General features: G+C 44.9%; 1 protein-coding gene across 2 annotated transcripts; it reads right to left on the bottom strand.

Annotated features, from left to right (window-relative positions):
* Window positions 1–5,181: 5,181 nt before the first annotated feature.
* Window positions 5,182–13,938, bottom strand: LOC115176221 (tyrosinase-like). Of its 2 annotated transcripts, none has more exons than XM_029736085.1 (5): window positions 13,111–13,938; window positions 9,281–9,497; window positions 8,757–8,904; window positions 5,847–6,038; window positions 5,182–5,764 (listed from the first exon to the last, which is right to left on the bottom strand). In XM_029736085.1, exons 1-5 carry the CDS (start codon window positions 13,936–13,938, stop codon window positions 5,518–5,520), a joined length of 1,632 nt encoding a protein of 543 aa, XP_029591945.1. In that variant the 3' UTR covers window positions 5,182–5,517. The 2 variants fall into 2 exon arrangements, with proteins under 2 accessions (XP_029591945.1, XP_029591944.1); XM_029736084.1 differs by having other exon boundaries at window positions 5,182–5,771; window positions 5,857–6,038.
* Window positions 13,939–15,722: the final 1,784 nt, after the last annotated feature.

The raw sequence follows: 15,722 nt of genomic DNA, 5'->3' as shown, positions 1-15,722 counted from the left end.
TCTCACCAGGGGTGATGGTCGGATTCGCGTTTATCGTCGAAGGAATGAGCATTACACCAAGGCCTGTACACTGGAGTGGGATGGATTTGGAGGTGGAGGGTCCGTCATGGTCTGGGGCGGTGTGTCACAGCATCATCGGACTGAGCTTGTTGTCATTGCAGGCAATTGCAACGCTGTGCGTTACAGGGAAGACATCCTCCTCCCTCATGTGGTACCCTTCCTGCAGGCTCATCCTGACATGACCCTCCAGCATGACAATGCCACCAGCCATACTGCTCGTTCTGTGCATGATTTCCTGCAAGACAAGAATGTCAGTGTTCTGCCATGGCCAGCGACGAGCCCGGATCTCAATCCCATTGAGCACACCTGGGACCTGTTGGATCGGAGGGTGAGGGCTAGGGCCATTCCCCCCATAAATGTCTGGGAACTTGCAGGTGCCCTGGTGGAAGAGTGGGGTAACATCTCACAGCAAGAACTGGCAAATCTGGTGCAGTCCATGAGGAGGAGATGCACTGCAGTACTTAATGCAGCTGGTGGCCACACCAGATACTGACTGTTACTTTTGATTTTGACCCCCCCCCCCTTTGTTCAGGGACACATTATTCAATTTCTGTTAGTCACATGTCTGTGGACCTTGTTCAGTTTATGTCTCAGTTGTTGAATCTTGTTATGTTCATACAAATATTTACACATGTTAAGTTCACTGAAAATAAACGCAGTTGACAGTGAGAGGACGTTTCTTTTTTTGCTGAGTTTATTTTACTGATAGTCACAGTAGTCCAAACTGCTACATGTAGTGTTCATTTTACACGTTCAGCTTCAGGAAGAAAGCAAAATAAAAGAAATGTGCCATATAAAGTACTGTATTTGATTAGGTATTTTAGACAGAGATATAAATGGACAGAGATCAGCATAAGGCACCAAGCAAAGATACTGTACCATGAAACAACACTCTAACTTGTTTTATGGGAACAGGCACACGTTGGTGTGATACAGTTGAAGTTTAAATACACTTAGGTTGGAGTCATTAAAACTTGTTTTTCAACCACTCCACAATTTTCTTGTTAACAAACAATAGTTTTGGCAAGTCGGTTAGGACATCTACTTTGTGCATGACACAAGTAATTTTTCCAACAATTGCTTACAGACAGATTATTTCACTTATAATTCACTGTATCACAATTCCAGTGGGTCAGAAGTTTACATACACTAAGTTGACTGTGCCTTTAAACAGCTTGGAAAATTCCAGAAAAAGCTTCTGATAGGCTAATTGACATTTGAGTCAATTGGAGGTGTACCTGTGGATGTATTTCAAGGCCTACCTTCAAACGTAGTGCCTCTTTGCTTGACATCATGGGAAAATCTAAATAAATCAGCCAAGACCTCAGACAAAAAAATTGGAGACCTCTGCAAGTCTGGTTCATCCTTGGGAGCAATTTCCAAACGCCTGAAGGTACCACGTTCATCTGTACAAACAATAGTACGCAAGTATAAACACCATGGGACCACGCAGCCGTCATAGTGCTCAGGAAGGAGACCCGTTCTGTCTCCTAGAGATGAACGTACTTTGGTGCGAAAAGTGCAAATCAATCCCAGAACAACAGCAAAGGACCTTGTGAAGATGCTGGAGGAAACAGGTGCAAAAGTATCTATATCCACAGTAAAACGAGTCATATATCGACATAACCTGAAGGGCTGCTTAGCAAGGAAGAAGCCACTGCTCCAAAACCACCATAAAAAAGCCAGACTACGGTTTGCAACTGCACATGGGGACAAAGATTGTACTTTTTGGAGAAATGTCCTCTGGTCTGATGAAACAAAAATAGAACTGTTTGGCCATAATGGCCATCGTTATGTTTGGAGGAAAAAAGGGGAGGCTTGCAGGCCGAAGAACACCATCCCAACCGGGAAGCACGGGGGTGGCCGCATCATGTTGTGGGGGTGCTTTGCTGCAGGAGGGACTGGTGCACTTCACAAAATAGATAGCACCATGAGGAAGGAAAATGATGTGGATATATTGAAGCAAAATCTCAAGACATCAGTCAGGAATTTAAAGCTTGGTCGCAAATGGGTCTTCCAAATGGACAATGACCCCAAGCATACTTCCAAAGTTGTGTCAAAATGGATTAAGGACAACAAAGTCAAGGTATTGGAGTGACCATCACAAAGCCCTGACCTCAATCCTATAGAAAATTTGTGGGCAGAACTGAAAAAGCGTGTGCAAGCAAGGAGGCCTACAAACCTGATTCAGTTACACCAGCTCTGTCAGGAGGAATGGGCCAAAATTCCCCGAACTTATTGTGGGAAGCCTGTGGAAGGCTACCCGAAATGTTTGAGCCAAGTTAAACCATTTTAAGGCAATGCTACCAAATGTTAATTGAGTGTATGTAAACTTCTGACCCACTGGGAATGTGATGAAAGAAATAAAAGCTGAAATAAATCACTCTCTCTACTATTATTCTGACACTTCACATTCTTAAAATGAAGTGGTGATCCTAACTGACCTACGACTGGGAATTTTTACTAGGATTACATTTCAGAAATTGTGAAAAACTGATTTTAAATGTATTTGGCTAAGGTGTATGTTAACTTCCGACATCAACTGTACTAGGGCCCCTTCACATGTTGGCAGGTGTGGCAAATAGGCAAGGAATTGTCTGGGTGATAATTTAAAGGTTACGGCTTGGCTGTAGCCTAGGGTTGCAGGGCTAGGAGTTGGCTGTATAGTTGCTGGGGCTAAACAATGTGATTGTTGGTAGTTGGAGCTACACAGCGTGGTTCTTGGGGCTAAACAGTGTGGTTGTTGGGGCTAAACAGTGTGGTAGTTGGGGCTAAACAGTGTGGTAGTTGGGGATAAATAGTGTGGTAGTTGGAGCTACACAGCGTGGTTGTTGGGGCTAAACAGTGTAGTTGTTGGGGCTAAACAGTGTAGTTGTTGGGGCTAAACAGTGTAGTTGTTGGGGCTAAACAGTGTGGTTGTTGGGGCTAAACAGTGTGGTAGTTGGGGCTAAACAGTGTGGTAGTTGGGGCTAAACAGTGTGGTAGTTGGGGCTAAACAGTGTGGTTGTTGGGGCTAAACAGTGTGGTAGTTGGGGCTAAACAGTGTGGTTGTTGGGGCTAAATAGTGGGGCATTTGGGGCTAAACAGTGTGGTAGTTGGGGATAAACAGTGTGGCATTTGGGGTAGTTGGGGCTAAACAGTGTGGTAGTTGGGGCTAAACAGTGTGGTAGTTGGGGCTAAACAGTGGGGTAGTTGGGGCTAAACAGTGTGGTAGTTGGGGATAAACAGTGTGGTAGTTGGGGATAAACAGTGTGGCATTTGGGGTAGTTGGGGATAAACAGTGTTGTAGTTGGGGCTAAACAGTGTGGTAGTCGGGGGTAAATTGTCACGTTCGTCGTATGGAGTAGACCAAAACGCAGCGGGAATATGTATGCTCATCTTTTTATTTATTAAAGAAACGAAACAAAACACTTGAACCAAAACAACGCCGAAAAACAGTCCCGTAAGGACAAATGACTATACGGAGAAACAACTAACCACAAATCCCAATGAACAAACACCCCTATTAAATAGGACCTTCAATTATGGGCAACGAGGAACAGCTGCCTCCAACTGAAGGTCAACATAATAAACTAAGCATAGAAATAGACTAACATAGAACATTGCCCCCCAAAAAACGAAACACACTAAACAAACACCCCCTGCCACGCCCTGACCAAACTATAATAACAAACAACCCCCTTTACTGGTCAGGACGTGACATAAATAGCGGGGTAGTTGGGGCTAAACAGTGTGGTAGTTGGGGATAAACAGTGTGGTTGTTGGGGCTAAACAGTGTGGTAGTTGGGGCTAAACAGTGTGGTAGTTGGGGATAAACAGTGTGGTTGTTGGGGCTAAACAGTGTGGTAGTTGGGGCTAAACAGTGTGGTAGTTGGGGCTAAACAGTGTGGTAGTTGGGGCTAAACAGTGTGGCTGTTGGGGCTAAACAGTGTGGTTGTTGGGGCTATACAGTGGGGTAGTTGGGGATAAACAGTGTGGTTGTTGGGGCTAAACAGTGTGGTAGTTGGGGCTAAACAGTGTGGTAGTTGGGGCTAAACAGTGTGGTAGTTGGGGATAAACAGTGTGGTTGTTGGGGCTAAACAGTGTGGTAGTTGGGGCTAAACAGTGTGGTAGTTGGGGCTAAACAGTGGGGTAGTTGGGGCTAAACAGTGTGGTTGTTGGGGCTATACAGTGGGGTAGTTGGGGCTAAACAGTGTGGTAGTTGGGGATAAACAGTGTGGTTGTTGGGGCTAAACAGTGTGGTAGTTGGGGCTAAACAGTGGGGTAGTTGGGGCTAAACAGTGTGGTTGTTGGGGCTAAATAGTGTGGTAGTTGGGGCTAAACAGTGTGGTAGTTGGGGATAAACAGTGTGGCATTTGGGGTAGTTGGGGCTAAATAGTGGGGTTGTTGGGACTAAACAGTGTGGTAGTTGGGGCTAAATAGTGTAGTAGTTGGGGCTAAATAGTGTGGTAGTTGGGGCTAAATAGTGTGGTAGTTGGGGCTAAATAGTGGGGTAGTTGGGGCTAAATAGTGGGGTTGTTGGGACTAAACAGTGTGGTAGTTGGGGCTAAATAGTGTGGTAGTTGGGGCTAAATAGTGGGGTAGTTGGGGCTAAATAGTGGGGAAGTTGGGGCTAAATAGTGGGGTTGTTGGGGCTAAATAGTGGGGTTGTTGGGGCTAAATAGTGGGGTTGTTGGGGCTAAACAGTGGGGTTGTTGGGGCTAAACAGTGTGGTAGTTGGGGATATATAGTGTGGTTGTTGGGGCTAAATAGTGGGGTAGTTGGGGATATATAGTGTGGTTGTTGGGGCTAAACAGTGTGGTAGTTGGGGATATATAGTGTGGTTGTTGGGGCTAAACAGTGTGGTAGTTGGGGCTAAACAGTGGGGTAGTTGGGGCTAAATAGTGTGGTTGTTGGGGCTAAATAGTGTGGTAGTTGGGGATAAACAGTGTGGCATTTGGGGTAGTTGGGGCTAAATAGTGGGGTTGTTGGGACTAAACAGTGTGGTTGTTGGGGCTAAATAGTGTGGTAGTTGGGGCTAAATAGTGGGGTAGTTGGGGCTAAATAGTGGGGTAGTTGGGGCTAAACAGTGGGGTAGTTGGGGCTAAATAGTGGGGAAGTTGGGTCTAAACAGTGTGGTAGTTCGGGCTAAATAGTGGGGTTGTTGTGGCTAAACAGTGTGGTTGTTGGGGCTAAACAGTGGGGTTGTTGGGGCTAAACAGTGTGGTAGTTGGGGATATATAGTGTGGTTGTTGGGGCTAAACAGTGTGGTAGTTGGGGATATATAGTGTGGTTGTTGTGGCTAAATAGTGGGGTAGTTGGGGCTAAATAGTGTGGTAGTTGGGGCTAAACAGTGTGGTAGTTGGGGGTATATAGTGGGGTAGTTGGGACTAAACAGTGTGGTAGTTGGGGATATATAGTGTGGTTGTTGGGGCTAAATAGTGGGGTAGTTGGGGCTAAACAGTGTGGTAGTTGGGGCTAAACAGTGTGGTAGTTGGGGGTATCACTATCACTGCTGATGATGAGAGGTTCCCTTTCTGGTAGGTGGAACGCTGAACCCTTCTCCCCACGTTGCCATGGCCACGCACCCCAACACACCCGGGTCATTGTCACAGCTACCGCAGCCACAGTCATAGCTACCAGGGCCCCAAGGACCAACGCCCCTAGCAACCAGGGCCACGCCTCCATCATCAGTTCCAGGTAAGGACTGAGAACCTCCGATATCCTCTGGTCTGGAGGGGAGGGGAGAGGAGAGGATGAGTCCTTTACAATCCTTCAGGCATTCACGATTAAAACATGCCAACAACACACACGTACCTGAGTCGAGCATGTAGGAGTATTCGTACCCCAGGTCTTTGCTGGAGGTGAAGTATTCTATGTTCCTGTGTAGAGGTATGAAGGGCACCATGTGGTACTGCCTGTTGTGACCGATGGGAGCATTGAACTCTGGGTATTGGGTCTGCTCTGGAGCATGTCTCCTCAACCACTGCTCATAGATACTAGAGAGAGAGAGAGACAATTAGATCCAACCAAATCATGAGAAAACAAAAAGATAATTACTTGACACATTGAAAAGAATGAACAAAAAAACTGAGCAAACTTGAACGCTATTTGGCCCTAAACAGAGTATACAGTGGCAGAATACCTGACCATTGTGACTGACCCAAACTTAAGGAAAGCTTTGACTATGTACAGACTCAGTGAGCATAGCCTTGCTATTGAGAAAGGCCGCCATAGCCTGTCTTCTATTGAGAGCCAGGTCTGCCTATGTGCACACTGCCCACAAAATGAGGTGGAAATTGAGCTGCACTTCTTAACCTCCTGTCAAATGTATGACCATATTAGACAAATATTTCCCTCAGATTACACAGATCCACAAAGAATTTGAAAACAAACCCAATTTTGATAAACTCCCATATCTACTGGGTGAAATACCAGTGTGCCATCACATCAGCAAGATTTGTGACCTGTTGCCAGAAGAAAAGGGCAAACAGTGAAGAACAAACACCATTGTAAATACAACCCATATTTATGTTTATTTATTTTCCCTTTTGTACTTTAACTATTTACACATCGTTACAACACTGTATATAGACATAAGAAGACATTTGCCAAGTTAACAGATTACCGACCATTTCCAATCTCACCGTACCTTCTCCACTATGCAATCTGGTTTCAGAGCTGGTCATTGGTGCACCTCAGCCACGCTCAAGGTCCTAAACAATATCATAATCACCATCGATAAAAGACATTACTGTGCAGCCGTATTCATCGACCTGGCTAAGGCTTTCGACTCTGTCAATCACAACATTCTTATTGGCAGACTCAACAGCCTTGGTTTCTCAAATGATTGCCTCGCTTGGTTCACCAACTACTTCTCCAATAGAGTTCAGTATGTCAAATCGGAGGGCCTGTTGTCCGGACCTCTGGCAGTCTCTATGGGTGTGCCACATGGTTCAATTCTCGGGCCGACTCTCTTCTCTGTATACATCAATGATGTCGCTCTTGGTGCTGGTGATTCTCTGATCCACCTCTACACAGACGACACCATTCTGTATACCTCTGGCCCTTCGTTGGACACTGTGTTAACTAACCTCCAGATGAGCTTCAATGCCATACAACTCTCCTTCCGTGGTATCCAACTGCTCTTAAATGCAAGTAAAACTAAATGCATGCTCTTCAACCGATCGCTACCCGCACCTGCCTGCCCGTCCAGCATCACTACTCTGGACGGTTCTGACTTAGAATATGTGGACAACTACAAATACCTAGGTGTTTGGTTCAGTTGGTAGAGCATGGTGTTTGCAACGCCAGGGTTGTGGGTTCGATTCCCACGGGGGGCCAGTACGAAAAAAAAAAAGAAAATGTATGAAATGTATGCATTCACTACTGTAAGTCGCTCTGGATAAGAGCGTCTGCTAAATGACTGTAAATGTAGACTGTAAACTCTCCTTCCAGACTCACATTAAACATCTCCAATCCAAAATTAAATCTAGAATCGGCTTCCTATTTCGCAACAAAGGATCCTTCACACATGCTGCTAAACATACCCTGGTAAAACTGACCATCCTACCGATCCTCGACTTCGGCGATGTCATTTACAAAATAGCCTCCAACACTCTACTCAACAAATTTGATGCAGTCTATCACAGTGCCATCCATTTTGTCACCAAAGCCCCATATACTACCCACCACTGCAACCTGTATGCTCTCGTTGGCTGACCCTCGCTTCATACTCGTCTCCAAACCCACTGGCTCCAGGTCATCTACAAGTCTCTGCTAGGTAAAGCCCCGCCTTATCTCATCTCACTGGTCACCATAGCAGCACCCACCCATAGCACGCGCTCCAGCAGGTATATCTCACTGGTCACCCCCAATGCCAATTCTTCCTTTGGCCGCCTCTCCTTCCAGTTCTCTGCTGCCAATGACTGGAACAAACTGCAAAAATCTCTGAAGCTTGAGACTCTTACCTCCATCACTAGCTTTAAGCACCAGTTGTCAGAGCTGTAAATAGCCCATCCAATCTACCTCATCCCCATACTGTATTTATTTATTTATTTATCTTGCTGCTTTGCACCCCAGTATCTCAACTTGCACATTCATCCTCTGCACATCCTACCATTCCAGTGTTTAATTGCTATATTGTAATTACTTTGCCACCATGGCCTATTTATTGCCTTACCTCCCTTATCCTACCTCATTTGCACACACTGTATATAGACTTTTCTACTGTATTATTGACTGTACTTTTGTTTATTCCATGTGTAACTGTGTTGTTGTGTGTCGCACTACTTTGCTTTATCTTGGCCAGGTCACAGTTGTAAATGAGAGCTTGTTCTCAACTAGCCTACCTGGTTAAATAAAGGTGAAATAAAAAAAATAAAACATTTGAAATGTCTTTATTCTTTTGGAACTTCTGTGAGTGTAATGTTTACTGTACATTTTTATTGTTTATTTCAGTTTTGTTTATCTACTTCACTTGCTTTGGCAATGTTAACATATGTTTCCCATGCCAATAAAGCACTTGAATTGAATTGAATTGAATTGAATTGAATTGAATTGAATTGAGAGAGAGAGAGGGTGTGTGTTGGGGGAAAGAAAAAAAGAGAGAGAAAGAGAGAGAAACAGGGTGAGGGTGTGTGTGTGCGTGCGTGCGTGTGTGTGTGTGTTTGTATGTCTGTGTTTGTGTGTGTGTGTGTGTGTATGTGTGTGCCAACCTGTCGACGTAGGCGTGGTGCAGTAGGAAAATAGGGTCATTAGCTGACCCCTGAACTGAAGACATGGAGCCATTCATGAAGATGTGAAGAGAGGCGTGCATCCCCATCACCCTACTGTTACCCAGGCCTGTCTGAGGGTTCCCAAAACCTATAGGTAAGGGGTAAAAGCTCAAAGGTTAGAGGTCATCCCCCTAAAACACACTGTTACCCAGGCCTGTTACAGAGCTGCCAAAACCTAGAGTTCAGGGATTAAAGGTCATCACCACACTGTTACCCAGGCCTGACAGGGCTGCCAGAACCTAGAGGTCAGGGGTCAGATAAGTGGTTAGATGTCATCCCCATCACCACACTGTTACCCAGGCCTGTCACAGAGCTGCCGACACCTAGAGGTTAGGGGTCAGAGGTCAGGGGTCAGAATACAACACAAGAGTTAGGGTTAGAACAACGCTCTCTAGAGTGTTCTAGAACTACTGACTTTCTAGAGGTCTAGAACTAATAACACACACACACACACCCCTACTTACCTTCCATTGTGTTTCTGAAGCTGAAGTTAGCGGAGCGGTCCATGGCTCCCGTGTCGTAGTCACGGAGACTGACAGTGAACTCCACCTCTGCTGCCGTTGGCAACCGCGGAACCAAGTTACGGTTGTGGTTGCCAGGGTTACGCAGCAATGGCCCCTCGTCGCTACCGTCACACAGCACCCCCCTCACGCTGTAGTCTTCCGCACGCGAACACATCACCTACACACATACACACACACGAAACTTTAGAATCAGGACGACTGCATACCACATGATTGTGTTAGCCTGCTGAGCTAAAGCCTAGGCTTAAGCATTAAAGTAACTGTCCAGTGAAAATCTCACTTTTAAAAGTTCATATTCTCTTAACTCCTACCCAAATAAAGTTGTTGACTCATCCTATACTCGCATCTGTGGCCAAAGCATAAATTGGAGAAAAACACTTCAAAAACCCCACGTCAAACTTGTTTCTCAAACAGATCTTTAAAAGAATGCTTGCTATTTCCTCATAGCGGATGACATTATCCTCCAGAGGAGGATGAGCTGGCCAATCAGGGGTCTACTTGCATGAATATTTTTTATAACCGGTATACGCCCACATTATTCTGTTGTTGGGGTACGTACGCCCACACCATTCCAACACAGAAAAGCTTATTTTTAACATACTTAATTACCAGTTCTTGGAAGGAAAACGATTGTCCTCAATTCTATAAACTGGTTGATTCGAGCCCTGAATGCTGATTGGCTGAAAGCCGTGGTATTGGCTGAAAGCCGTGGTATATCAGACCACAAAACATTTATTTTTACTGTTCTAATTACGTTGCTAACCAGTTTTTAATAGCAATAAGGCACCTCAGGGGTTAACGGTATATGGCCAATATACCACGGCTAAGGGCGTTGCGTCGTGCATAAGAACAGTCCTTAGGCCTTATTGCTTAATTATAGGTCATGCAGTACCAGTCATAAGTTTGGACACACCTACTCATTCCAGGCTTTTTCTTTATTTGTACTATTTTCTGCATTGTAGAAAAATAGTAAAGACATCAAAACTATGAAATAACACATATGGAATCATGTAGTAAACAGAAAAGTGACCAGTGTCATGAGGTAGTCATCTTGAATGCATTTCAATTAACAGGTGTGGCTTGTTAAAAGTTAATTTGTGGAATTTCTTTCCTTCTTAATGTGTGTGAGCCAATCAGTTGTGTTGTGAAAAGGTAGGGGTGGTATACAGAATATAGCCCTATTTGGTAAAAGACCAAGTCCATATTATGGCAAGAACAGTTCAAATAAGCAAAGAGAAACGACAGTCCATCATTACTTTAAGACATGAAGAACTTTGAAAGTTTCTTCAAGTGCAGTCACAAAAACCATCAAGCGCTATGATGAAACTGGCTCTCATGAGGACCGCCACAGGAAAGGAAGACCCAGAGTTACCTCTGCTTCAGAGGACAAGTTCATTAGCGTTAACTGCACATCAGCAATTGCAGCCCAAATAAATGCTTCACAGAGTTCAAGTAACAGACACATCTCAACATCAACTGTTCAGAGGAGTCTGCGTGAATCAGGCCTTCATTGTTGAATTGCTGCAAAGAAACCACTACTAAAGGACACCAATAATAAGAAGAGACTTGATTGATCCAAGAAACACGAACAATGGACATTAGAACAGTGGAAATATGTCCTTTGGTCTGATGAGTCCAAATTTTTGATTTTTGGTTCCAACCACTGTGTCTTTGTGAGACGCAGAGTAGGTGAACGGATGATCTCCGCATGTGTGGTTCCCACCGTGAAGCATGGAGGAGGAGGTGTGATGTTGTTGGGGTGCTTTGCTGGTGACACTGTCTGTGATTTATTTAGAATTCAAGGCACACTTAACCAGCATGGCTACCACATCATTCTGCAGCGATACGCCATCCCATCTGGTTTGCACTTAGTGGTACTATCATTTATTTTTCAACAGGATAATGACCCAAGACAACTCCAGGCTGTGTAAGGGCTATTTGACCAAGAAGGAGAGTGATGGCGTGCCTCCACAATCACCTAGCCTCCACAATCACCCGACCTCAACCCAATTGAGATGGTTTGGGATGAGTTGGACCGCAGAGTGAAGGAAAAGCAGCCAACAAGTGATCAGCATATGTGGGAACTCCTTCAAGACTGTTGGAAAAGCATTCCAGGTGAAGCTGGTTGAGAGAATGCCAAGCGTGTGCAAAGCTGTCATTTAGGCAAAAGATGGCTACTTTGAAGAATATAAAATATAAAATATATTTTTATTTGTTTTGGTTACTACATGATTTCATATGTGTTATTTCATAGTTGTGATGTCTTCACTATTATTTTACAATGTAGAAAATAGTAAAAATAAAGAAAAACCCTTGAATGAGTAGGTGTGTCCAAACTTTTGACCGGTTACTGTATTTCATAGAAATCTGGAAACACTGGACAGTTTCCTTAACTTGGGGAGTGAGCACAATTCAGATCTCAGGCACAGAACACACACACACACACAGTCTCGTACAACTAACCTTCTGGGGACATAAAATTCAGTCCCATTCAAAATCCTATTTTCCCTAATCCCTAACCTTAACTATAACCCTAACCGTAACCCTAAACTTAAACCCAAAACCTGACCTTTACCCTAACCCGAAACCTAAGCCTAGCTCCTAACCCTAAACCTAATTTTAACCCAAACACTAATTCTAACCTTAAACCTAAACCCCTTAGAAATAGCATTTGACCTTGTGGGAACTAACAAAATGTCCCCAGTTGGTCAAACTTTGTTCGTTCTGGGCCTCACAAGTATAGTTAAACACGTTCATACACACACGCACACACACACACACACACACACACACACTCATGCGCGAGTGTGTGTGTGTGTGTGTGTGTGTGTGTGTGTGTGTGTGTGTGTGTGTGTATGTGTGTGTGTGTGTGTGTGTGTGTGTGTGTGTGTGTGTGTGTGTGTGTGTGTGTGTGTGTGTGTGTGTGTGTGTGTGTGTGTGTGTGTGTGTGTTTGTTAATCACAGAACATGGCCTCTGGCAGAGACATGAGGTACTCAGACAGTCTCCTGATAACCACCCTCCTCTCCCCTTCCTCTCCTCTCTTCTCCCCAGTTTTCTCCTCTCTTTTCCTCATCTCCTCTCGTCTCCTTTCTTCTCCTCCTCTCCTCTGCGAACCTCTCCTCTCCCCATTCCTCTCCTCTTTTCTCCTCCTGTCCTCTCTTCTCCTCTCCCCAGTCCTCTCCTGTCCTCCTCTCCTCTCCCCAGTCATCTCCTCTCCTGTCCTGTCCTCCTCTCCTCTCCACAGTCCTCTCCTGTCCTGTCCTCCTCTCCTCTCCCCAGTCCTCTCCTGTCCTCCTCTCCTCTCCCCAGTCATCTCCTCTCCTGTCCTGTCCTCCTCTCCTCTCCACAGTCCTCTCCTGTCCTGTCCTCCTCTCCTCTCCCCAGTCCTCTCCTGTCCTCCACCTCTCCTCCCTCCTATCTAGGCTACAGGGGAGCTCAACAATGATAGTATATCATCACAGTATTCAAGTCATCACAGGAAAAGTAATAAAGAAGAGTTGAATTATTAAAATGTCTATTCACGTTTTGTGAGTTGAGAAGCATGTACTGTCTGGTTGATTACATCTCTATAGCGTAAGAGGGACTCTTCTCCTCCTCTCCTCTCCAGGCCTCCCTGTACCATCAATGAAAATACAACACTGTGGAGACTATTGTGAACTTCTAAGAATAATGCCAAGGTGACAGTGAGAGTGAGAGGAAGGGAGGAGAAAATAGGTAGGCAGGAGAGGTGAAGAGAAAAGAGACAAGAAGAGGATGAAAGGTGTCTCACCTTCCAAGAAGAGAACACTGAAGCCGGGCTGATGAGGTTGGGGTCTCGCGGGCTCCGGGCGCCCATCAGGTCGTCGGTGCAGACGTCACAGCCCTGCGCGTCCCGCCAGTCCCAGTACGGGATGGAGAACTCAAAGTCCCCGGTCAGCTTCCGAATATCACGCTCCCAGTGCAGCAGGTACGCACGGTGCCACGGCAGAAAGGCGGGAGCCCAGTGGGCGAAGTCCACATCTGTCCAGACATTCCCCGGTCCACCGAGAAGAGCATTCCTCGAGACATAGTAGTGCATCCACACAAACACGTCATAGGTCGAGACGTCAGAGAACAGTGGGGTGCTCCCGTTATTCATCTCCCGGTAGGTCCCGGTAGCTATGACGTAATCCTGGCTGACTGTGTGCTTGGCCAGGTTGAGGTAAGAGATTAGTTTCCGCCTTTCCGCCGCCGAAAGGTGAAACACGTTCCGCCTCACGGACTCTCTCCTCTCCCCGCAGTTAGTACCAAACAGCCCGAACTGGCACTCTCCGCAGTTGAACCCCATGTAGTTGGAGGCGCACTGGCAGGTCCGGTTATAAAACACCAGAGGCCACCTCTCTCTGTCGTCCAAGCCGGAGAACGGGTAATTCAGCCCGTTGGGTAGATCCGATACCTCCACGTCCCGGCAGAACCCTCTGCCAGAGCTGGCCCCGCATGCCGAGCCATCCCCATCCCAGACCGGGCAGCACTCCTTAGAGAGCAGGGCCTCCGTGGTGGCGCAGAGACGGGGAAACTGCTGCTGGGATAACCACACACACTGGAGGAAAAACACACCGTGGAGGAGCAAGAGCCGCATCGCAACACTTCACCACACACACCGACACAAACACAGCTGTCCAGGCCTGTCCTGTCACACACACACACCAGCCCGGTGACGTGTCTAGAGTCATTGAGAGAGGAGTTGGAAAGTAGAAGTGAGATAAGACGAAATCCATGTAGCTCCTCCAGTCAGATCAGAGACCCCGCGTCTCCGACTCGACTTCTCCTCCCTCCCCCACACTCCCCCCTCTCTGGACCGGTGGGGACATACCTCATGACCCCGGGGGTGAGCTTGTTTCATGGGCGGGTGGTTCCCTGAACACACACACACACCGAGGGTCTTTCTCACACATTCTGACGGACTAACAGAATCACCTCCAAACCACACACATACATACCAGTCTTTAAATCCCAGCAGTCTTTAAAATGACATTCAGGAGCAAAAGGATTTCAAAAGTTGTTTTTAATTCATCCTTTTTTTAAAATTGGAATTTAATATTGGAATGGAATATAACTAATAACATTAAATAACATTGGAATATAACATTTAATAACAATAACTGAACTAATTAATTCAGTGTAACATTGATGTGGCTACTCTATTATGCTCCGCTATTGCACAATTGTAATTTGTACATAGGTCACAAATAAAGCATATTACTACTTTACTCAAACATTTTCAAAAATATTCTCTCTGAACAAGTGGATTATTTATCTTAGGGCTTCCCTACTTGTATATTTAAAAAAATAATATATAGATGTAACTTAATCGGAATGTATCTACAACTTTCAATTTCAAAACATTTGATAAACTTATCACAAAATTGTTTCGTTGAAATATCTCCAAAAGTTGTGATGACACAGAGGACATTTTTTGTTGAGCAATAGTGGTGGCAGCCAGGGAACGTGTTGGAGAAATAATTTGGTGACATCTTGTAGTTTTAATGTGAATTACGGGGGGAGGGGCAGTTAACCCAGGGGGCTAGTTACCCCTACGACCCTAACTCTCAACGCCTGGGTAGCGCATCACAGGACCATCACGCTACTGGGTAGAGAGAAAGAGAGAGTCATTCGCTCTAGACAACACTAAATGCCTTTATTGTCCAAACCCTGTCTATGAAGTTGGTATAAGCTACATATATATATCAAATCCTGCACTCAGTAAAATGTGAAGATGAACGTTCATAACGGTTGAGTTCAGGGGCGTCATCGGTGGTGGAAAAAGAACCCAATTGTCGTACTTGAGTCAAAGTCAAGATACCTTAATAGAAAATGACTCAAGTAAAAGTGAAAGTCACCCAGTAAAATACTACTTGAGTAAAAGTCTAAAAGTATTTGTTTCTAAATATACTTAAGTATCAAAAGTAAATGTAATTGCTGAAATATATTTAATTATCAAAAGTAAAAGTATAAATCATTTCAAATTCCTTATATTTAGCAAAGCAGACGGCACCATTTTCTTGTTTTTTAAACGTATGGATAGTCAGGGATACACCAACACTCAGACATCATTTACTAATGATGGATTTGTATTTAGTGAGTCTGCCAGATCAGAAGCAGTACGGATGACCACGTGTTCTCTTGATAAGTGCTGCTACATTATTTTGTTTGTAGTGAAGTAAAAGTAAAAGTGGTCAAAAATATAAATAGTAAAGTAAAGTACAGATACCCCCAAAAATACTTAAGTAGTACTTTGAAGTATTTTTACTTAAGTACTTTACACCACTGGACGTCATGCACCCCAAAAATCTGTATGTGTTGCAGGATGGTGGTCCTCCGTCCAGAAGTTGGAGAATTTAGCATTTTTCAAACACCAGAAAC

The sequence above is a fragment of the Salmo trutta genome, chromosome 36 (assembly GCF_901001165.1).
Source record: "Salmo trutta chromosome 36, fSalTru1.1, whole genome shotgun sequence".
NCBI lineage: Eukaryota > Metazoa > Chordata > Actinopteri > Salmoniformes > Salmonidae > Salmo > Salmo trutta.
Note: the sequence above shows the minus strand (reverse complement) of the source record. Positions and strands in the feature narration are given on the sequence as shown.